The following is a 24,214-nucleotide window of genomic DNA, read 5'->3' as shown; positions in this document are numbered from 1 at the left end:
AGCACGCAGTACGCCACAACACACACGACAAGTACCGAGCTAGAGCAGAGCAGTTGGCGGCGGCGGCAGCATGAATGCTATCTGCTGCCGCATAAGCTGAAAGGGAATTCAGCTGTCCAATTCCTATTAATGTCTCGCCCTTATTTATATATTTACCTACTGCTCAGAGTAGATAGATATGTATCACACCACACCAAGATGCGCTTAGCCAACAAGTTGCCATGACAAGGGCAGTACTTGATGCCGAAGCAAGCAAGCCGGCCCGACCAAAGCAAAGCAAAGCAAAGTGGGCAGTGCTTGATGGGGCTGGGGCGATGCAGATCTCACACACAAATTCGATCGATAGTAAACCAAAAGCAGCAGATCGAGTGGAAGAAAAATCACAAAGCAGAGACACCAGCTGTTGCGAGCGACGGATCATCGCAACCGTGAATCGAAGACCTCACACAAGCACTCGATGATGAAGCAAGCGAGCTGAGCACGTATTGATGTTGATCGATGTCCATCTGCAATAATAATCCAGAGAAGCCAAGGTGTATAACATTAAGAGATTAATCCATTCAAAGCAACCTAAATCTAACTTTCGCCGCCGACGTACCTAAATACCTCATCTGAGCACAGTTGTCCGGAGCAGGTGCTTCTTGTAATGCGGCGAGTGGATGGGCTCGTAGAGGGAAGGGTCGTGGTTAGGGTTTCCCCACTCCCACTGCAGGCTGTCCCACCACTCCTTTTCGCAGCTGCACTCGACCCTGCTACCACCACGGACATCGGGCAGGCGCCTGAGGCTCCAGCATCCCTTGATCCTGATGGTCTCGAGCTTAGGCGCGTACACCCTCCATCTACCACATATGCCTTTCAGCTTCGGCAGCTCATGAAGGCAGATGTGCTTAAGACTATGGAATTCCACGGTCGCATGGCATGCGGTGTTTGGCTCCAATGGGAAGACATCGACAAGATCACCACACCACATGATCTCGAGGGTCCGCAGGACGCGTAGACCTTGGATTGGCATCGGGAGTACATATATCAGGCTGGGGCAGCAGTCCAGGTGCAACATGGCCAAGAAAAGAAACGATCCACTCGGAAGCTTGCTGATTGTTGAGGATGATGAGCTCCAGTTCCAGATGAAGCGTGCCTTGGGAAGCTGCGACACCCAGAATGTGCTCAGGGAGTAAAAGACGCAAGCGTCGCCATCTCCTAACAACGACCGGGGTGCGGTGAAGACGCACTCCAGCATGGGGCACCGCTCAACTCGGCACCATTTTAGGTTTGTCCACTGTGAACCTTGTAGAGGTGCAGGGCCAGGGATACTGATGATGGACAGACTATCGTGGACGTGTAGGATCATAGCTCTATCACAGATGAAGTCCGGTATTGTAAAGGTCATCGGATGCTGGTCACGGTCTTGTATGTACGTGTAGCAGTTCTGGGACGGTAGATTAGGAGCACGCGGGCAAGGGGATATCTGTGTGATTGTTGGAGCTTCTTCACCCCTGCCGCCGCCTTCGCTTGCCATCAGTTGCTGCATGTGGCCGCCGTTACCGTCTTCAAGCGGTGGCTGCTCACTGCTCCTGCTGCTGTCAGCATCTTTGCTACCTCCTCCAGAGATGATAGCAGGATGACTAAGTGGAGAGGAAATCTCCACATGCACAACGAAATTGAAGTGCTCTTCCAAGGGAACAAGTGAACGCAGGAGCCTCGCATCCCTCACAGAGACAAACCGATCACATTGAGATGGTGCTCGGGGTCCTGTCGTCGTAGCAACAGGACTACCCTCCTTTGATTTTTCTTCTCTGGATCGGGGCGCAGTTGATACTGAGGTCTGCATGGTAGTGTCAATGCACACTTTCCTCAACAATGCTCTCCTAATTACCTCTTGTGGTGGCCACAGGATTGCACAGAGCTTGCCGCAGTCAAGTAGAAGGAGCTCGTCAAGTTTTTGGGCTGCTGTAACTGCACTGAGATCCAGTGTTTTCACTGCTGTGCCCGAGACGTCCAGGATTCGAAGCTCTTGGAACGATCCTTTCAATAGGATATTCTTCAGTTTGGCACACCCCCTGAAGGAAATCTTCTCTAACCCAACACATCCGTCATTGATGATGACAGTCTCCAGGCTGCTTGCCACAGGTAAGCTTGTCGTAGGTAAGCTTTTCTTGCCACTCTCTTTCATGATCTGGTTCCCAGAAAAGTCAAGAAGCTGCACCTTGTCCATTCCTGCCAACAAGAGGTCGGCGTCATTTCCTGATGGGCAGCGGATTGCTGACTTGGTTATTCGGAGCTTGCAGATGTTAGGAAGCCGTCCTTGCACCTGGCCCATGTCCCAATCCTCAGCTCCCATCACATTTAGCTCCCTGAGCTGAGTCATGGCATCCATCATTTGTGCAGACAAGATCTGATTGCAGGGTGTGTAGCGGATGTCTAACACCCAGAGCCTTTTGAAGCACTGCTGGATGTACTCCTTTGCTGCAGCTCCATCTTCATCTTGGGTGAGTTTCTTCTTTTCATCCTGAAGGAAGCCATCTATGCTGCTACTGATCATCTCTTGGTCTTGGCAGTGGTCAAGCCATAGAAATTTAAGGTTGTGGCAATGGACAAACGGAGGTGATGTGAAGCTGAAGGTGCGGCGTGAAAGCTTCAGCACAGTAATCTTGCCCAAGTCTTGGAACAAGTCTGCATTAGGGAGCAAAAGAAATCCAGAGAATGGTGAAGTCCGGTATAGCAGGTGAGAGGGGAAATATTGGTGGTTATAGTGGTAGTAGTCCAAATCCAGTTGCATCTCAAGGTGCAGAGCATCTGCTGATCTCCATGATACGTCGTTGCCATCACCAGTACTGTCTCCCTGTTGTTGTAGGTGTCGGATGCCATCACACACCCAGTAGTTGGAGGCATGGGTAGCCAAATCGTAGTCCATCATCAAGTTATAAGATATGCAACAAAGCCTCATCATGAACAAGATGAAGAACTCAGCAACTCGTGCAGGCCCGCCAGTAGTATTAGTGATGATCTCTGCAGCTTCTTGTCGCACAAGGGAGGACCACATCTCTTGTGGATCTCGACCCTCAATGTGGGAGGAGGCCAAGAGAACAAGGTAGGTCGCCACCCTCCCTTCAGTGCTCTTGTTCAAGGCCCTGTCAACCTTCATCTTGGGGTAGAGCCGGAATCTCCCTTGGAAAGTCCACAGCACCTTGTTGTCATAGTGTTCAGACAAAGGAAAGCCGTAGCTGCCTAGGTCAATCTCCTCGCTGCTCCCATTGTGGAAGATCACCAAGAACCTGCGGTTCAGCTCCTTGATGCGTCGATACATCGCCTTGAGGACTTCCGGTATCTCGGCGCGGGAGCCCTGGGCCACCCCATAGTAATCATCCTCCTCATCTTGCCTGTCAAACATCCCCATCACCTCTGCGGGCAGGTCCAGCTGCTCTGCTATCGCCCTCTGAAGTGCTCTCTTGCTCTGCCACTTTGAGGAGTCGACGTGGATGATTTGATCAAATTGCAGTCCCACTGGGACCTTAGAGGCCACGTCAAAGCATTGGGCGACGGCTCGAAGGACAGCAGACGCCCCCATCCCGTCCCAGCCATCGAAGTAGATGACATTGTTGCTGTCGCCCTTGAGCTCATGAAGAATTAGTTGAGCAGCCGCGTCGATCGTGTCAGCATTGATAACCTGCACACATACCATGCATCAGTACCTTGCTAGTTGTCTAAACTCCAAAAGGCACATCCACAATACCTATACTAACCATAAACTCTCAAAAAAAAAAAAATCTCACGTTAACCGGAGAAGAAGAAAAATATATGACCATCGTCTATCTAGCACACGAGCCTTTTGAAGATATTCTTGTGGTACCAAAAAAAAGAGGTGTAATCCTAACCAAAGATAACCTTGCAAAACGTAACTGGAATGGTGACAAAAGTTGTTGCTTTTGTCATTCTACAGAGACTATTCACCACCTTTTTTTTCGAATGTGCTTATGCCAAATTTCTGTGGCGCGCTGTACACTTATTATTTGGAATAGCACCTCCTCTCAACATAGACGATTTATTTGTTACTTGGTCTAAGATGGGTCGTGTTATTTATAACTCATTGTTATTAACGGCAGCAACGGCTTTATGTTGGACAATTTGGTTAACAAGAAATGAAGTGGTTTTTGACAAATGCAGACCAAAAACTTTTTTGCAGGTGCTCTTCAGGGGAACCCATTGGCAACGGCAGTGGGCAAGACTGCAGCGGCGTGATGATCTACGGGACCAGCTAACCCTTGTTGGGCGGCATTTGGAAACGACTTCAGCCCTGCATTTCTTTAGTTCCAGTGTATGGTTATCTAATAGGTTTTGTGGTCTTTCTTAGTCAGGACTTCTCTTCATGTTTTGTTTCCCAAAGTCTGGATGTGAGCGTCTCAACCTTGAAAGTGGTGTCACTACTGGAAAACCGAGATTTGCCTAGTGTTTAATGGTTTGCCTAGTGCCAATCGTCGGACACTAGGCAAAGAGCTTGTTTGCCGAGTGTTAGACCCCGGAGCACTCGGCAAACCAAAGGCACTAGGCAAAATAACGATTTGCCGAGTGTCGACACTAGGCAAAGAAATCCACTCGGTAAATGACCATTTTGCCTAGTGTCAATACTAGGCATACCATCACACTCGGCAAAGGCTGCTGGAGGGCAACCGCCGTTACCATTTTGCCGAGTGTCTTCCGTTAACACTCGGCAAAATTAGAACTTTGCCTAGTGTCTCCGGACGACACTAGGCAAACCGGCCAGTTTGCCTAGTGTCTTACAGAGACACTAGGCAAAATATTTTTTCTTTTTTTGATTTTAGCTTCCAATTTTTTCCTGTAGCTTTGCTACTATACCTTGACCAACATGTTGAAAGTTGGCACAATTTTATGAAATTTTGCTATATTTCTTTAGTTTATTTAATTTCTTTGAATTTTTTCGACAAATGCAAATTTGAACCGCAAGTGTGACGAATAATGGCAATTCATGAATGCAAAAATGATATTCATGTTAGTAAGTGTTAGTTGAGGCCGTATCCAGAAACAGACCAAAAATTTCACACATCTTCACGTCGAGACATGACCACGAACTTGCGAGCAAATAGTTTTTAAATTATATTAAATGAAAACGGAGTCTGAAATTTATGAAACTTGTCGACAAGTCAAGATATCGCATGCGGGTGCCATGATAAAAATTTAAAAAGATTTCGAGCACATCGCCACGTATGATGCTTAGAAACCCTAACATCTCCACGAGACATGATCACATGTGGAGATGTTAGGGTTTCTAAGCATCAAACGTGACGATGTGCTCGAAATCTTTTTAAATTTTTATCATGGCACCCGCATGCGATATCTTGACTTGTCGACAAGTTTCATGAATTTCAGACTCCGTTTTTATTTAATAGAATTTAAAAACTATTTGCTCGCAAGTTCGTGGTCATGTCTCGATGTGAAGATGTGTGAAATTTTTGGTCTGTTTCTGGATACGGCCGCAACTAACACTTACTAACATGAATATCATTTTTGCATTCATGAATTGCCATTATTCGACACACTTGCAGTTCAAATTTGCATTTGTCGAAAAAATTCAAAGAAATTAAATAAACTAAAGAAATATAGCAAAATTTCATAAAATTGTGCCAACTTTCAACATGTAGTCTCATTTTATGTTGGGAGGCTCGATAAAAAGTTTGAAGACCAAAATTAAAAAAAAATAAATAAGTTTGCCTAGTGTGCCAGCTAGACACTAGGCAAACTGGCCTCTTTGCCTAGTGTCTCATGGAAGACACTAGGCAAACTTATTTTTTATAGTGTTTGCCTAGTGTTGGGTTATCGACCCTCGGCAAAGTTAATTTTTTTTATTTCAAAAACTGGCTCAGCCTGTAGTACCGATGTACAGAATATATACTACACCTTCTGATTCAAGGAATCCTCTCTTCCCCTCTTCTCTCTCCTCTTCGCTCGATCCCTCTCTCCCAAAGCGACCGGGGCGACGGCGCGGGCGATCTCTGCGGTGGCCGGCCCTCGGCGCGGCGGCAGCCACCCTCCTCCTCCTCCATGCCCCTCCCTCCTCGCGGCACAAGGGCGGGGCGACGGCGCCGCCCCCCCCCCCCCCACCGGGTGCTGCGCCGGTGCAGCGGGTCGCAGAGGCGCCACGCGCCGGCCCCCGCGCCGGCCGTCCCCAGCGACGGCGCGGGGCGAGCTGGCCTCGCCGTTGGCCACCGGCACTGCGCCGCGGCGCTGCCTCCTCACGCCGCTGCGTTTGCTCCTGTCATCGACGAAACCCTAGGCGCCTGGCCTCTTCCTCTCCGGCGCGGCGCAGGAAGCTCAGCTCGGCGGTCCGATTTGGCCGTACCTCACCCCTCCACCCGGGGTTCCGCAGCGGAGGCGGCAGCATCAGGTCATCCCCTTCTCCTCGCCTCTCTCCCACTGTATACAAGCCCAGCCACCAGGTACAGGTGACACTGTTTGACAAGTTCTCAAATTGGCAGCACATAGGTAGCCAGGCCATTGGGGACCTTCAGGTAACACAGTCAATGCAATGATGTAATTATTTGTCACTTAGATCATGTGGAAAAGGAAATTTATCTTGAAATGAGAAGGAATGTGTAGAGATTGATATCAAGTATGAAGGTTTCATCTCATGACAACAGAGTCAATTACGTCAGGTGATTGCTTATGGTTATGCAATTTTTTCTGCGGTAGATTTATGAGCGAAGTTCAGCTGCTAGAACAATGGTACATAATTATTCAGGATGTCCAGCAGTAATGACCATGCATTATTTCATTTGTTTTGTTTATTAAATTCAAAAGGCAGCTAACTCTTTATTGTTTGTTCCTATGTCTGTGAAGATTGTGAACCAAGAAAACAGGAATCTTCCTGAAGATTTGGATTACCACTCAGTGACAAATCTATCACTTGAAGCTTGTGAGAAACTTTCCAAAGTAAGTTCAGGATATGTACAAGAAACCTTATGAAAGATAGCCTGCAACTAAATGACAAGCATAGCAGTTCTCCATTCATTAAGAACATGTTTTCTGGGAGGTTTGCCTTGGGATATGTACATGAACCAAGCATTCTGCAGCTGCCCATTTTTTATGAACAATTTTTTACTTCTTCACATATCGGTTACTAATTATGAATTTCAACTTACTAGGCCATATCTTCTCTAAAACTTGCTGTCATGTGAAAGCACAAGGTCAAAGCAGACCATATAGAAGACTGGGGAGCTCCTGCCCGATGCATAGACTGGGGAGCTCCTGCCCGATGCAGGCAACTGAACCACGAACAACGAATTCAGTAAGGCATCCAGGGACATCTAATTGCTATTGATGGTGTCGCTAACTTTCTAATACCGGTACTACTTATACATGATCTGTACCTACAAAGTACCTCATGTACCGACTCTGTGGAGATTGAGTCTTATGTGTTTTGGGGGGCTCTTATTGTAATGCTAACGTTTTTTTTTTTTTAAAAAATGCTGGCCATACCGATTTAGGCTTGCACGATGTTGCCTCTGCTGTTATATAGCTTGCTTGGTTGTGAGGTTGGTGCTTCGCCTGTTTGTCTATTTCAGACTAATTACATTGCATGTAGACACATCAGGCTTTATAAGTGTACTTGCTAATAGTCGGTGATGCCTGCTAGCCCTGCACTATGATGCCTGCCACATGTTTGTTAGAGTGAGTACGCAGACAAATGAGCAGGACATAACTTTTCCCAACTTATATAAAAATAGAGATAAGATGATCATTTAATTTTCTTTTATCTTCAATCTTAGTATTAGGTTCAATCGTAGCCTTCTGTTCCATACAAGCTTCATAGTCTCCTCCTGACACACATATTACCAAAAACCACATTACCTTTACGATTGCATGTGGTAAAATTATTTTGCTGTTGTGGACAGCTCCTCATGTGATGTCTCATTTTGCCTGTGAGATAGCCTACATACCTATTACGATTTTTTTGGGGTTTCATTTCAGACTGCAATTCAATCCTACGGACAAGGGCTTATGGCTATAACTTGAGAGTATGCCATTATTTTTAAACTATCAAGTTTCAGTGACAACCTTATTTTCGGATGGCTGTTTCTTTTTTTCGATTCCAAATATATTGTTTCTGCCATGGCTGCTTGGGCTCTGCTTCTTTTGATTGCCTTTTCGTTGTGCTCATACATTTAGCTAACATTTATCTTTCATATGATCTTTTCAGTTTGTACAGCTCAAAAAACAATTGAGAGTGCTTCATGGTGTCTTTTGCTTACACCTGTTACCTATTGCTTGGGCCCTTAACTCTTTTATACCTGTTCATAGCTATTTTTTATGGCCTCTCTTATTTTTCCAGTTCGTACAACTGCGACTAACTTTTAAGAATATTCTGCAGGCACTTTCACTGATAACACATGGTTTTCATATTGCTGGGGACCCAACTGAAATAGCAGCCCTCAATTTCGAAGAATTCAAGGTTTCTTATCAATCTGGATCCAAATTTTGGTTTCTCACTTATTGATACTTACCATGCTGTTTGCTTCTATATAAGTTGCAGCAACAATGTAGTGCTCCATTCTGTATTCTGCTTTCACATGTTACCTATTGCTTGAGCCCTTACCTCTTTTATAATTTGTTTTAACAACTGGTAGCTTTCATTGTGATTTATGAAAACGTAGATGCTAGATCACCACACCGGATTCCATTGCAGCACCAGCAAAAATTATCTCTATATTTTTGGAGTTCCACTAAGCTAATATTAGTTACTATGTCATTTGCCTGTATAATGCAGCAGCAATGCAATGCATCATGGTGTCTTTTGCTTTCACCTATTCTAATAATAACTTCTAAAAAGCGGTTATCTTAGCATATAGACTTCTGCCTTACTGCCTATGGTGCCTTTTTAAAAAGCGACCACTTCGCAATTTAGGCCTGCATTTTACTGCCTGTATTTTACAGGGAAAAAATGCTTCTGTGTACGCATAATCTGGCTGGGAGGCATTAGATGCAACCAAAAATAGATGCTTGACTCAATATAGATCCATGGTGACAGTCCTAGCTATAGGCTCATGTGATTTGCAGTGATTGTGCGTTGGCGCTGGTTGAGTCATTATCAAGGTCCACTTTGTGAAGTTATATTGTTTCCAGTTTTTAGTGCGCTCACATTTACATTGTCTTATGTTGTTCCTATGCTCCATGTAGGTCTGAGTCATCTGGAGTTGAGGTTTGGGTGGGTTCTCTGCACCTAAATTCTCTAAGATTTGGTTAGTGCCTTCAAGCTTTCTCTCATCCTTTATTTTTTACTCTTGTGTGTGCTATTGTCAGCTTAGATGTTTATTCTTTCTTTCAATAGTTCTTCAGGACCAGGCTGTTTATTCTTTCTTTCAATAGTTCTTCCTCTACTGTGGGTACAAACAACAGCATGTAAAATGTAGAGTAGTAGTGAATTTCAAAACTCTCGTTCGAGATTCCTGTACTCATGCTCAGGTAACTGAATGATCTAATGTTTTGGAATTAATGATCTGCTCCCTTGTCCTACACTTCTAATGAAAAAATCTACGTGCTTTACTGCTGTGACAAAACTATTTACGCTAAATGATTTTTTTAATCTATACAGCACACATGCCTGCTGTGATTTTGAAAGGATAAATTTTCAAACTATAGTGCAATGTTTTCGTCCTGTTGGTTCCCTTCTTGGCAGAGAAGTTGGTACTGGCTAGCTGGTAAATGTCTCATTCCACAGATTTATCAAGTAGAAGTATTTTGTTAGTTACAATTTCTTATGAACATTGATTCATTAAGATCAGAGGTGCAGTGTCATTTCAATTGTATAATATACCTTTTTTTAGTTTGCAGTCCTACATTTATTGTGCCATTCATCATATGTTCCTCAACACACCCTTTTTTTAGTTTGCAGTCCTACATTTATTGTGCCAGTTCATCTTTTGGCTAAATATTTTTGTGCTTCATTACTTGCAGTTTTTGGTTTAGGGTCCCTTTTCTTCTAGCATATATTAGTACTTCTTAGACTTTTAAAAATTCACACTTCTACATTTATAATAGAAAGCATACATCCCTACAAAAAATTATGTCAGCCTAAGTGTTAAAAACTATCATGTGTAAAAACAAAAAAAAAGACCCATCATGACACCTTAATGACAAAATGCTGCTCTCTTCCTACCCAGCCTGCTACTGTACTTTGCCCCCCCACCCCCCTCCAAAAAAAGGGAGAAGATATAATTAACCTATTTCTTCCCTAACGTTTACTAATTCGTTATGTTCCTTCCTATAGCAGGTGACTGACGGCAACCAGCAAGATGCCTGCTCCAGCGTTTTCAAGACATGCGAATGGTTAGATTTCCAACGGCAAAGGCACCCGTCGTTCCCTTACCATATCCACCCTATGTATATAGGAACAGTCCCAGGCTAAAAAAAACCCAGGCTACTTAAAAAAATGACGCTCGAACTGATCTTTGTATATCATATCGCAGCTTCAGGTGCAAGTAGCCTACTATGACTGTGTAATGGCACCGACTATGTACCAGCTGTTTACTTAACCACTCTCCGTTCATTCTTCAAAGAACTACATACATATGTTCGGATGTGAACTACTAAGTACCATGCTCAAACTGGTATTCTTGTGTCTTTTTCATACATCCAGCATATTTCCTCCGTCTTCGAAATGTTTCCTGGTGTCCCCCTACGTGCGCGAGGGCGCGCGCCTTCTACTAGTGTGATATATGTGAACATGTGGTTCTTATTTATGATTCATGTGATATATTTGTGGTGTTTGAATATGATTTATATTTGTGTCGCAAATGGAATAATCAAAAAAAAATTCAGCTTCTGGTTACTTTGCCTAGTGTCAGGGGTCTGACACTAGGCAAAGGAGCCACACGTGGCACACCTAGGAACAGACTTTGCCTAGTGTCAGGAAACTGACACTAGGCAAAGTAAGCAGTTTGCCTAGTGTCGGAGGCCTGGCACTAGGCAAAGCTTGGCATATTTGCCTAGTGTAGGCGGTCTGACACTAGGCAAAGCTTGACATATTTGCCTAGTGTCGGACGCCTGGCACTAGGCAAACCTTGCATACTTTGCCGAGTGTCAGACCTCCGACACTAGGCAAAACATCCGTTACGATTTCCACCGTCAGTGGAATACTTTTGCCGAGTGGTGTCCTTGACACTAGGCAAACACTTTGCCGAGTGTCCGAGGTTTGACACTCGGCAAAGTGCTCTTTGCCTAGTCCGCCTCTGCCGACCCTTGTTTGCCTAGTGTGACACTAGGCAAACTGTTTGTCTAGTGTTTCTGGGCCTTTGCCTAGTGCCTGCGGCACTAGGCAAATTGCGCGATTCCAGTAGTGTGTGCTGTGAACTTTGTAATAATGGGCCTGATTCTACCTCGGTAGATGAAGCCAGATATAAACTATCCTTTATCTAAAAAAAAATCTAGCACACGTGACTGAGTTATGGTTAGTAGATCATACAAAGGTTGATATTTCACTTTACAAAAATAAAAAAAGTAATGTTCTTACGGTGGAGATTAACTGAATCTTTAGAAAACTGAAAAAAAACAAATGCAAATCTCACGGATTCCTTTCTTGCTCATGTACTAACTCACAGATTCCTTTCTGTTACGGAACATAGAGATCAAGATGATCTCATCCATCCATTCAAATGAATCGATGCCGGTTCTAACCAACCGATGGCAAACGAGAAGCTTACACGTGTCCTCTCCTGATTCTTTGCTCTTTCTTCCCACTTTAAAAGAATAGGCTGACATTCTTTAGTTTCTATGATTTGGTTTTTCAATGGTATTGTTTTCTACGTTGCCGCTCTTGTGAACGGACACCACACGACTAAGTGGACGACGTGCCCCTACCCGATCGATGTATCTATATGTGTGTAATTTGTGAATGTAAATTTAGCTACAAAAAATACTGAGGGAGAATTAATGAATTGTGAAATATGATGATGAAATTTGTGGAAATATTGCAAATTTAGTTACAAAAATACTGAGGGAGAATTAGTGAGTTGTGAAATATGAAGATGAAATTTGTGGATGGAAATTTAGTTAGAAAAAAGTTAGGGGGAATCAATGAATTGTAAAATATGGTGATGAACTTTTAGTCTATATTTTTTCTACAGAATTGTGATACCAAATTACAATAATCCAACACCACCCCTCGGAATTCAATGGATCGCAATCCTGTAGCAAGGTTCAATCAAGAAGATGCAGGAGCCAATGATATGTTGCTAGAGAAGATTATTGCCGGTTCTGCTTATTAGGTGGGTAGCCCAAGGGTAACCCGAATCATGGTCGGGAGGGTCACCCAACTAACCAATACCTCAACATGTCTAAGGACAATATTGAGGCCAAAGAAGAAGCACATGATAATGTAATTCATTATTCATGTGTCACCACAAGCCTTTGATGGTTAATTATTTATCAAATGTCTGAAATGTTTTTTCTCCTATTGCAAGAAGGTGAATGGAACAGTCAGTGTGTCAGATACCAAGGGTGTAAAAAACCAAATAGGCCAGCAGCAGCAGCAGGATCAAGGCTTTTGGAAGCCATCACGGATACTTCTCAAGGTACCTTCAAACCAAATAGGGAGAAGGACAAGCTGACCAATGCCCTAAAGAACCCTATGCACCCTAGCAAACATGAGGATTTGGCTCAGTTTCAGGGAAGGACGCTTGGCCCGAGTGGTCCAACTCTTATCGGAGTCACTGAAGAAAGCATGTCAGCAGAAGAAGAAAAGTTGTAGGCTTTGCAACAATATTTCGAAGATAAGTTCCGTGCGATGGAACAAGCCATGAGCCACGGTGCGATGCTGCAGCAACAAATGGCACGGAGTAATCCTGCATTCATCAGCCCCCTACAAAAGTGGAGTGGTTGTGCTTCCACTGTTTAACCATGGTTATGGGGACCTTTGGACATGGGCCATTATTCCGTGGACGATTTTCAGGCGATGTGTGCCACGTGAGCTACACGTATCATCAGTGAACGTCGCTACCTAGGTGGCATATGCCGAGGCTATTGTAACGGGGCCAAATGCCACTATTCATGGCAAACCGTAGGGCTTCACCAAGGTCGTGGTGAAAGAAATGGTAGAAGGTTATGAACGCCTTGACCTAGAAGTTCTTGGAGGTGATGGGCCATGTTTCTCGGAGAAGCCCACCACAAAATCATTGTGTGGTGGTAGAAATACATAAATTTTTAGAGGAAGACAACGATACTCTCCACATGTACATATTGCGGTGTTAGCGTTGATCGTCAGGAGTTGCCGACAAGAGCTGGACCGGTAACAAAAGCTGAAGACGTTGTTGGACGAGCAACAACACCTGAAGGCGAGGTTGGGCCGCGAAAGGGAACCAGGCCTAGGAAGAAGAATCCGCGAGTGTTCGGCCCAGATGGGGCTTAGCGAGCGTTAAATAGAGAAGAGTCGTGTTGAGAGGGGTTATGAAAAGAATTATGTAAACTCTATCTTCTTCCAAATGCATACATTCCAATCCGACATTGCTATCTTGTTCTTCCTCTTCCCATTTCCTATCTGCTTCCATGTTCTTCAATCTATGCTGTTAACATCTGGTATCAGAGACACCGATACCTGCGGTGGATCTGCGTTCGCTCTGGAGCCGCTTCTCGACCATGAGCATTTCACCCGCCGACAGCGTCGCCTTGGCGCGATGGATCCCAACACCAAACTGATTCTGGATGAGATGAAGAAGCGCTTCACGGCGGTGGATCTAAAGTGGGAGAAGAAGTTCGATGAGCTCACCCATACCAAGGAGGAACGCCTCGATGTCCTGGAGCAAGCCAACGATGAGCTCGTGTCCTGGAAGCCGTCGGTGGATGCCGCCATGGACAGCATAAAGCTCGAGCTCAAGCGCCTCACCAAAGAATGGGATCGCTCGGTGCTGGAGAGTGTTGCTGTAGATCCGGGGCTACTCGCCAAGCTAGAGTCGGTGTCCGCTCGCCCATCTGCCGAGATCCACACCGATGGCCCAGTGGGGCACCGTGATGATCTTCATTACCGGGATCAGGGGTTTAGGTCCCCTGCGACCTTCTTCCCTAGCCCGGTCAAGGGTACGCTCGATTCCGCCCCCCGTATTCCTCCTAAGTTCCATGGTCCTTTGTTTGAGTCCTCTATGGCTCCTGGCCGTTCTGTGGATCAAGGCCCCCGTTATTTGGGTAAATTGCCCAAAATTTCTTTTCCCACGTTTGACGGCTACAATCCTAGACTGTGGATTTCTCACTGTGAAATTTATTTTGATATGTTTCATGTTGAGCCTGACGCTTGGATCAGAGTGGCGTCCATGCATTTGTCACCTATCATAGCGTGTTGGTTCCAATCTATTGAGCGCAAGTACCCTCTTCTGAATTGGCCACTATTTTGTTCATTGCTTCATGAACGTTTTGGAAAGGATCAATATCAATCGTTGGTCAGGCAATTGTTTCGTATTAAATAGTTAGGCACTGTCGTTGAATACATCGAGTAGTTTTCCAGTTTAGTTGATCAACTTTCAGCTTATGAATCAGTAGCAGACCCATTATTCTTTAGTACTAGATTTGTTGATGGTTTACGTGATGATATTAGAGCAGTTGTTCTTGTCCAACGCCCATCAGACTTGGATATTGCTTGCACTCTTGCCCTTTTGCAGGAAGAGGTTGCCAATGGAGGTATTATGCCTTGTTCTCAAGCAGTTTCAGATGTTGAATGGACTATTCAGGGCTGTCAGTTTAAACAACAACTCAAAATATTGCCTCTGCAGTCCTATGATATCATTTTGGGTATGGATTGGTTGGAGAGTTTCAGTCCAACGAAGGTTCATTGGCGCCACAAGTGGATGGTTATACCTTATCAAGGTTCTTCGGCTGTGTTGCAAGGTATTTTGCCGGAATATGATGAGGAACTTTTGATTCATATTTCATCAGTTCAACTTCAGTCACCTGGTGAGTCTAAGGCTGAGTTACCTGATGCAATTTCTAAGTTGCTGGTGTAGTTTGAAGTTGTCTTTTCTACCCCTACTTCATTACCTCCTGCCAGAGATTGTGACCATACTATTCGTCTCATACCTGGTGCTAGGCCCTTCAATATTCATCCCTACAGGTACCCACCTTCTCTCAAGGATGAGATTGAACGACAAGTGGCAGATATGATCCAATTGGGAATTATTAGGCCTAGTTCTTCAGCCTTTTTTTTCTCCAGTGTTGCTTGTTAGAAAGAAAGACGGCACCTTCAGATTTTGTGTAGATTACAGATATTTGAATGCTCTAACTCTCAAGGGCAAGATTCCTATACCTATGTTTGATCAACTTATGAATGAATTGTCTGGGGCTAGTTGGTTTTCTACATTGGATCTTATATCTAGCTATCATCAAGTCAGACTGAAACCTGGTGAGGAGTACAAAACTGCATTTCAAACACACCATGGGCAGTTTGAATTTTTGGTTATGGCTTTTGGTCTCTCTGGTGCTCCTGGGACTTTTCAAGGTGCCATGAATACTACTTTAGCTCCCTTGCTCAGAAGATGTGGCATTGTTTTCTTTGATGACATTTTGATTTACAGTAAGACCTTTGAAGATCATGTGGGTCATTTGAGGGAGGTTCTGATTCTTTTATAGAAGGATCATTGGCATGTCAAGTTGTCTAAGTGTAAGTTTGCCCAAAGGTCAATTTCTTACTTAGGCCATGTTATTAGTGAAGCTAGTGTTTCCACTGATTTGGCTAAGGTTGAAGTTGTTGTCAATTGGTCTGTCCCTACATCTGTCAAGGAATTGTGGAGCTTTTTAGGATTGGCTGGTTATTATAGAAAATTTGTGAAACAGTTTGTTGTGATTACTAAACCCCTGACTGAATTACTTAATAAGGGCAACATTTTTGTTTGGACTAAGGATCAGGAAGTAGCATTTTCTACTTTGAAGCAGGCCTTAAGTTCAGCTCCAGTTCTAGCCTTGCCTAACTTTACCAAACAATTTTGCCTAGAAACTGATGCTTGTAAAAATGGTGTTGGTGCTGTTCTTCTGCAAGATGGTCATCCTTTGGCTTTCATTAGCAAACCTTTGGGTGTCAAAACTCAGGGTTTGTCTACATATGAAAAGGAGTATTTAGCTATTTTAATAGTTATTGAGCACCGGAGATCTTACTTGTTGCATGCTGAGTTTGTTATATTTACTGATCAGAAGAGTTTGATCCATTTGAATGAACAATGCCTCAATACCCCTCAGCAACAGAAGGTGTTTACTAAACTGTTGGACATGCAGTACAAAATTGTTTATAAACCAGGTTCTAGCAATAGAGTGGCTGATGCCTTATCTAGAAGAGCTCATGAGGCTACAGAATGTCTATCTATTTCTATGTCAATACCTCAATGGAGTCAGGAAGTTATGGATGGCTACTACAAGAATTCTGATGCTCAGAACATGATAGCTAAATTAGTGGTGGATAAGAATTCTGTTCCTGATTTTTCCTTTCAGGATGGGTTACTCAGGTTTAAAGGAAAGATTTGGTTAGGCAACAATTCTTCTATGCAGCAAGCTGTTATGCAAGCTATGCATAGTTCAACTGTTGGGGGCACTCTGGCTTTCCTGTCACTTATCATCGCATTAAACAATTGTTTGCTTGGCCGGGCATGAGACAAGCTATTCATTCCTTTGTGACCATTTGCTGTCTGTCAGCAGGCTAAAGCTGAGAGAGTTAAATATCCTGGCCTCTTACAACCTCTTCCTATTCCCTCTAGAGCTTGGCAAACTGTCAGTATGGATTTTGTGGAAGGTCTTCCTCCATCTGGTGGCAAAAACTGTGTTCTGGTTATTGTCGATAAGTTTTCCAAGTTTAGTCACTTTGTTCCTATAAAGCACCCTTTCACTGCTGCTGTGGTGGCTAAACTTTTCATGCAGCATGTTTATAAGCTCCATGGCATGCCTTCAGTCATAATTTCAGATCGGGACAGGATTTTCACCAGTCAATTTTGGAAGACCTTGTTTTAATTGGCTGGGGTGACATTAAGCATGAGTTCAGCCTATCATCCCCAATCTGATGGTCAGACAGAGAGGGTGAACTAGTGTATGGAGACCTTTTTGTCCTGTTTTGTGAGTGCCTGTCCAAATAGGTGGGTAGAATGGATTTACTTAGTTGAGTTTTGGTACAACTCCAGTTGGCATTCAGCATTGGGGTTCTCCCCGTTTGAAGTATTGTATGGGTATGCTCCTAAGCATTTTGGTATTGAGACCTTATCGGCTTGCCCAGTTCCTTCCTTGGATGAATGGTTGCAGGACAAGGCCGTTATGACTGACTTAGTGCAATAGCACCTGTCTCAGGCTCAATTGCGCATGAAACACCCGGCTGACAAAAATCGTTCAGAGTGTAGTTTTGAGGTGGGTGACATGGTTTATTTGAAGTTACAGCCTTATGTGCAGTCCTCATTGGCCCCTCGTGCAAATCAAAATCTGGCTTTTCGCTATTTTGGTCCTTTCAAAATCCTGTCCAAGATTGGTATCGTTGCTTATAAGCTTGAGTTACCAGCCACTTCTGCCATTCATCCTGTTTTCCATGTCTCACAACTGAAGAGGGCATTGGCACCGTCAGAGGAGGTGGCTCACTTACCTGCTCATCTCGATGGATTGCAGTTTTTAGAACGAGTTTTGCGTCGTCGCATGTCCTCTTATGGTGTGTCTCAGGTTTTTATCAAGTGGCCAGGTATGCCGCGATCTCTTGCCACTTGGGAGGATCTAACCCCTTTGCGCCAGCGTTTTCCACACGCCCCTGCTTGAGGACAAGCATGTTTTCTTCAAGGGTGGAATGTTAGCGCTGATCGTTTGGAGTTGTCGACAAGAGCTGGAGTGGTAACAGAAGCTGAAGACGTTGCTGGACGAGCAACAGCACCTGAAGGTGAGGTTGGGCTGCGAAAGGGAACCAGGCCCAGGAAGAAGAATTTGCGAGTATTCGGCCTAGACTGGGCTTAGATGTAACTGAGCACGCGAGGCGAGCGTTAAATAGAGAAGAGTCATGTTGAGAGGGGTTATGAAAAGAATTATGTAAACTCTATCTTCTTCCTTAAGCATACATTCCAATCCGACATTGCTACCTTGTTCTTCCTCTTCCCATTTCCTATCTGCTTCCCTGTTCTTCGATCTGTGCTGTTAATATGCGGACTCAGAGCTAGGGGTGAAAATGAGTTTTTCAACTTTTTTACGAACTTTCTTTGAAATTGACTTATTCTTATTTATTATAATCTCCATTTTCTTTTGAGACCCAACTTGAAATGAGTTTAATGAACCACTTTCATTCAAAATCAGCTAATTTTAATTTTAAAAGAAAAATAAATGTAATCGGAGCATTTTTTTAAACAAGCAATTGAGCTAGCTTAACGAGTTTTTCGTCCATCGAAGCCGCTGACGAGAAGCGGAAGTCTAACACTACAATCACCTGCACCTAAAGCTGCATGTGAACAATCGCCTCCACACCCAACTGATAGATAAGGTGGCCCCACTGAGGAGAAGTTCGACATTGAATCCACTACGTAAAAAACGATTTTCAGCAACGGTTCGAATTTTTTGTAGGGGCGGCTGGTGATAGAGCAGCCCCTACAGTGGCGTGCTCAGGTGCCCAGACACCAGCCGCCCCTACAAATGGAACAGCAGGGGCGGCTGGTGATACGAGCTGCCCCTACAAATGGGGTCTGATTTGTAGGGGCGGCTCAATCACCAGCCGCCCCTGGAGTTTCTATTTGCAGGGGCGGCTGGTGATTGAGCCGCCCCTACAAATGCCCCCATATATATAGCTCCGATTTGTAGGGGTGGCTCAATCACCTGTTGTCCCTACAAATGACCCACATATAAAACAGCTGGAGCACCTTCCTCCTCCTCGGGTCACTCACTCCAACCCGTGAAAGAAAGGTGGGGAGGCCTTGGGCACCTCCCAAAAATTGCTCTACTAAGGAGGAAAGGTTTTGGTCTCAAATCCTTTGGTGGAGAGGTTGTAGAAGATAAGAAAATACTATTCCACACTTTTTTTGAAGTTTTCATGGTTGGTTAGTGAGTAATTAGAGTTTTGTTTTTTCTCTCTCTTCTATGGTTCTTGAGCTACTTATGAAGCAAATTAGACCCAAGTTTTAAATGTACTAGGGTAAATTAGGGAGGGGAACAAGATCATACCCTTATTTGGTCCATGTTTCTTGATTTTAGTGAATAATTAGTTAGTTTTATGCATGTTTCATGTGCATGTAGATCTAGGGTTTGGTTTTTTTATTAATTTTGTTTTTGTAAATTTATGTTTGATGAAATTGGACTAGAGTTTGTATGAAAGATATTGGGTAAAGTATAATTGTTGCTAATTGTTGTCTTTGAAATTGTTTATTGTAATCAATAAATATGTATTTTAATTATTTATGGATAAATAGGCCATTAATTAATTTTCCTCTACCATAGTGTGTTTATATGCTTCATGTAATTATATTAGATTTATATTCATATATATCTGAAGTATATACAATTATTCTCAAGTAATTATTAATTTGATTCATTTTTATATATATCTGAATAAGTAGTCATTTAATGTTTGTTTTGTTATTGTAAAATATGGAGTACAGGAACTCTTGGATGTATGGTTCGTTAAGGTTCAAGGTATGTTTCCATGAAGAGGTGGATAAATTTATTGAAGCCACAAAGAAGCATGCAACGACATTGAAAGAGAATAAGGATACAATTATTTGCCCCTGTAAAGATTGCAAGAACTGTATGGCATGGACAGATGTGACTATCATCAGATCACATTTGATTATACAAGAATTTGTTGAGGACTACACAGTGTGGATTCATCATGGTGAAACGGTTATTGTTAACGATGAGGATGAGGAGGAATACGACGACAAAACCATAGAATCCCTGTCCCAATATTCAGCAGAGCTTGATGCACGAATGGATTTTGAGTTTGGCAATGAACAAGGTGGTGATGCTGGTGGTTGGGATGGTAACGACGAAGGTGGTGCCAATAATGATGGTGGAGCACGTGTCGGGGATGAAGATGATTTGGAGGACATGATTCGAGCCCTTGGACTAGAGATTTTACTAAATAGCCCGAAAGGTCTAGAAAATTTGGAAAGGGTGACAAAAGCATCGAAGGAGACTGTGTATGGTGTTGAAAAGGATTGTCCGACACATTGGACATTGCTACATTTTGTACTTGAGCTGCTCATCCTGAAGGCTAAGTACGGCTGGTCAGACTATAGTTTCAATGATCTATTGCATCTCCTATCATGGGTGCTGCCACAACCAAACTCAGTTCCCGCCAACACATACCAAGCAAAGAAGGTCATAAGTCCATTGACAACGGGGGTTGAAAAAATCCATGCATGCCCCAACTACTATATACTTTTTTGTGGCGAAATGTTCAAGTCACTGGATAAATGTCCCTGGTGTGGGGCCAGCCAGTACAAGAACAATGACCTTTATGGTGGGGACGAAGCCTCCACGGGGAAAAAGAGGAATAAGAAGGGTACAAAAAAGGTGGTACAAAAAAGGTGGTAAAAGAATCTCAGCCCCCAGAGGACACTCCATTAGGCAACGATGCAAAGCAGAGAAGAATTCCTGCCTTGGTAATGTGGTACCTGCCAGTGACCGACCGCTTGAGACGTATCTTCCTAAACCCTAAAGAAGCCGCACTCATGACGTGGTGGGATGATGAGCGCAAGGTGGATGATGATAAGATTGCACACCCGGCTGATTGTAGTCAGTGGCAAAGGTTTGATGAGAAGCACAAAGAATTCAGCGATGACCCAAGGAATGTACGGTTTGGCTTGAGCACCGATGGAATGAATCCCTTCAATGAGAGGATGAGCGACCACAGCACATGGCCAGTGATCTTGACCATGTACAACATCCCAACATGGTTGTGTCAGAAGAGAAAGTACCTTCTCCTCACTATTCTTATTTCTGGCCCTAAACAACCAGGCATTGATATAGACGTATTCCTCGAGCCTTTGATGCAAGAAATGGAGAAGCTATGGAGGCATGGGGAGCATATGTACGATGCATTCCGAAAGGAGAACTTCATATGTAGAGCAATAATATTTGTTACTACCAATGATTACCCCGCGCTGTTTGCTTTGTCTGGACAGATCAAAGGAAAGATGGGATGCTTGGTTTGCTTGGATGGTACTACATGGGTGTACCTAGATACATCCAAGAAGATAGTTTACCTAAGGAACTGACGCTTCTTAAAGACAAGTCACAAGTACCGCAGCAAATTGTTCTTTAGATTTTATGACAATGCCCCGGAGATTGAACCCCCTCCGGAGAGATGTCATAATGGAGAACACGTGTACAGAATGGTGAAAAACATACGCGTCGTCTATGGAAAGAAGAATCCGGATGGGACGAACAGAGATAGAAGCACACCTCCTGTCGAAGGCGTACCTTTCAAGAAACAATCGATCTTCTTTCAGTATCTGCCTTATTGGCAGACTTGGAGGTCCCCCATGCCATTGATGCTATGCATGTGTAGAAGAATATCTTTGAGAGTCTCATTGCTACCTTGATGGACACAGGCAAGTCAAAGGATGGTCTGAAAGCACGGAAAGACATGGTGCAGCTAAATGTGATGCCACAGCTTCACCCGTTACCTGAGGCTAATAGAAAATACACTCTGCCCACGGCGTGCTACAACCTAACACCAGACGAGAAGAGAGCTATATGCACTTTCCTGAGGGGGATCAAAGTCCCGACTGGGTTTTCAGCAAATATGAAGAAGCTAGTGTCGATGAAGGACTTGTCAATAACACATTGCAAGGCTCACGATTGCCATGTGATGCTGACAGTGTTTCTACCTATTGCAATCAGGGCTATAAAGCCAGAGTTCTTGAAAATGGCCATCACCCGCATGTGCTACTTCTTTTCGAAGATCTCACAGAAGACGCTTGGCAAGCAAGAGCTGAGTGACCTACATGAATTTGTGGTGGAGACACAAAACCAACTGGAGATGTGTTTACCTCCTGCTTTTTTTTGATATAATGCCACATCTCATGATTCACATGGTTCATCAGATACAGGCGTTGGGCCCTTGCTACTTGCATGAAATGTGGTCCTACGAGCGGTTCGTGTCGGTTCTAAATCGATACGTGCATAATCGAGCATACCCAGAGGGCTCCATGATAGAGGGTTACAGTACTAAAGAAGTCGTCGAGTACTGTCAAGAGTACCTAACAATACAGAAAGGTATTGGTAAACCCAATTCTCGACACAAGGGTAGGCGGCTGGGAAGGGCACCAGTGGTAGAAAAGTGTTCATCGACCATGATTACAAAGAGGTGAGTCAGGCGTATTACAGTGTCTTGTAGAGTACACAACTGATGCAACCGTACATTGATAAACACTTGGCTATCATTATGGCAGAGAGAAATGGCCATTCGGATGATTGGGTCATGAAACAACACAAGCAACGACTAACTACATGGTTAAAGGACCAAAACATACCGCTTGGAGAAACCATAGACTCTATTACCATCAGTAGGTTGGTGGAGGGGCCATCGAGACAAGTGACATCTTGGAATGCTTATGACATCAATGTGTATATGTACTATACCCATGCAAAGGATAGTAAATATGTGAACCAAAATAGCGGCGTTCGAATAGAGGCTCTTGATGGATTGGGGTGAAAGATCAAATACTTTGGCATCATTGAAGAGATATGGAAACTTGACTATGGAAGGGATATAACTGTGGCCCTGTTTCGATGCCGCTAGATCAAACAACACCAACTGAACGAGATTGGATTGAGAGTCCTGGACCTCAAGAATCTAGGCTACCAAGATGACCCTTGGGTGCTCGCTTCACGTGTCACACAAGTTTTCTATATGTCTGACCCACAAAGTAACCTCCCCTCGAAGAAGAAGACAAATCACGTGGTTGCCTCCGGGAAACCACACATTATTGGAGTTGATGGCGTGGACGATGTTGAAGCTTACAATAACTAAGATGAGATGCCGCTATTCACAGACTTTCCTAAGAAGATCAGTGTTGTGGAAAAGAACCTACCCAAAGACATATTGCCATGGGAATGAAAAGGTGTCGAGGGGAAAGTCGTTACAGCGGGCTAGCTACTTGTTGAACGTGGAGTGTTTGTGTGTGTGTTTGTAAGACTTCATTTATCCATGCGTGTGAGACTATATATTTATGTATGTGTGTAAGACTACATATTTTTGTATGTGTGTGAGACTACATTTCTGCACCCGCGTGCCCCATCTCCGCACCCGCGCTCCCCCTCCCCACACCCGCACCCTCTTCCCGTACCCGCGCGCCCGCTCCTCGCCCTAGGGTTTCCGACCAGCTGGCGGCGCTAGGGTTTCCGACCTTGAGGTGCCGCGGCGTACCCGGCCGGTGGCGCAGCCGCTCGCCCCATCTCCGCACCCGCACGCCCCCTCCAAGGTCACGCGGCACCATCTCCGTCTTCCCCCACGGGCGGGCTCTGCCCCTACGACGGGCGAGCTCCTCGGGGACGGGTGAGCGCGGCCATGCCCCTACGGCTTCTGGACCTTCTACTGCTTCAACTTGCTAGGCCACCGGCCATCAGGACCCTTTCGATGACCTCATCACCCGCCACTCTGGCTCGCCGCCGTCTTCTGAACACCTGTGCCGGTACGCTCCTGCTTCTGCTGGATAGATTTCGATGCTGCCCGTCGCCGTAGGAATTTGGTCAAATTGATTGCGGAATGAGGATAGGGTGTCAATTGCTGGGATGATAGGATGGATTCCTGCAGGGAGCGTTTGGTGACAATAGCTTGAATCCTTTACTAGGAGTTGCATTTAGACGAATTGTGTGTTGGTTCTATCTAGGGTTTTATTTATCTTGCTGTTGGTCGTTGGTCGATAGCTCTGCTGATTTTGATTCTGCAAAAAGTCATAGACCATGCGTCCACATGCAAATGAGCCACCGACGCTCATATAGGTACTTTGCCACTCATATAGATAGATAGAATTTTTATATGACTTGGCTGATTTACTTCTAGGTGCACGTACATTTTTCTTCACACCACTTTTGTTTTTTCTTCACACCTACTTTTGTTTTTACCCAGGCAACCAATTCAACTGAAATATGTTTGACATGTTTCTGAGGCCTCTACCACTGCTACTTCTTGTTTTTTTATATATTGTTGTTTTATAGGACTACTTTAGTTTATAGACCTTTTTGATTTCTTATACCTTCTCGCGTACCTAAAGTACACTTTCTT

At 44.3% G+C, this 24,214-nt stretch overlaps 1 protein-coding gene and 1 long non-coding RNA gene across 6 annotated transcripts in view; one reads left to right on the top strand and one right to left on the bottom strand.

Moving 5' to 3' along the window:
• Nucleotides 1-607: 607 nt before the first annotated feature.
• Nucleotides 608-24,214, bottom strand: part of LOC136519601 (uncharacterized) — a 34,137-nt gene continuing 10,530 nt past the window's right edge. The window contains exons 2-3 of the mRNA XM_066512989.1: nucleotides 2,533-3,664; nucleotides 608-2,481 (exon numbers count right to left, since the gene is read on the bottom strand). Of these exons, the coding sequence (XP_066369086.1) occupies nucleotides 608-2,481; nucleotides 2,533-3,664 (3,006 nt within the window). The remainder of the gene's footprint in view (nucleotides 2,482-2,532; nucleotides 3,665-24,214) is intronic.
• Nucleotides 6,262-10,722, top strand: LOC136519634 (uncharacterized). Of its 5 annotated transcripts, none has more exons than XR_010774992.1 (6): nucleotides 6,262-6,397; nucleotides 6,850-6,942; nucleotides 7,155-7,297; nucleotides 8,381-8,461; nucleotides 9,187-9,248; nucleotides 10,277-10,713. It is a non-coding gene; the product is annotated as an uncharacterized lncRNA (long non-coding RNA). The 5 variants fall into 5 exon arrangements; XR_010774989.1 differs by having other exon boundaries at nucleotides 6,268-6,397; nucleotides 6,489-6,942; nucleotides 10,277-10,722; XR_010774991.1 differs by lacking the exon at nucleotides 6,262-6,397 and adding an exon at nucleotides 6,459-6,735 and having other exon boundaries at nucleotides 10,277-10,714.

The sequence above is a fragment of the Miscanthus floridulus genome, chromosome 18 (assembly GCF_019320115.1).
Source record: "Miscanthus floridulus cultivar M001 chromosome 18, ASM1932011v1, whole genome shotgun sequence".
Classification (NCBI taxonomy): Eukaryota; Viridiplantae; Streptophyta; class Magnoliopsida; order Poales; family Poaceae; genus Miscanthus; species Miscanthus floridulus.
This window is presented reverse-complemented; position numbering and strand designations above follow the sequence as displayed.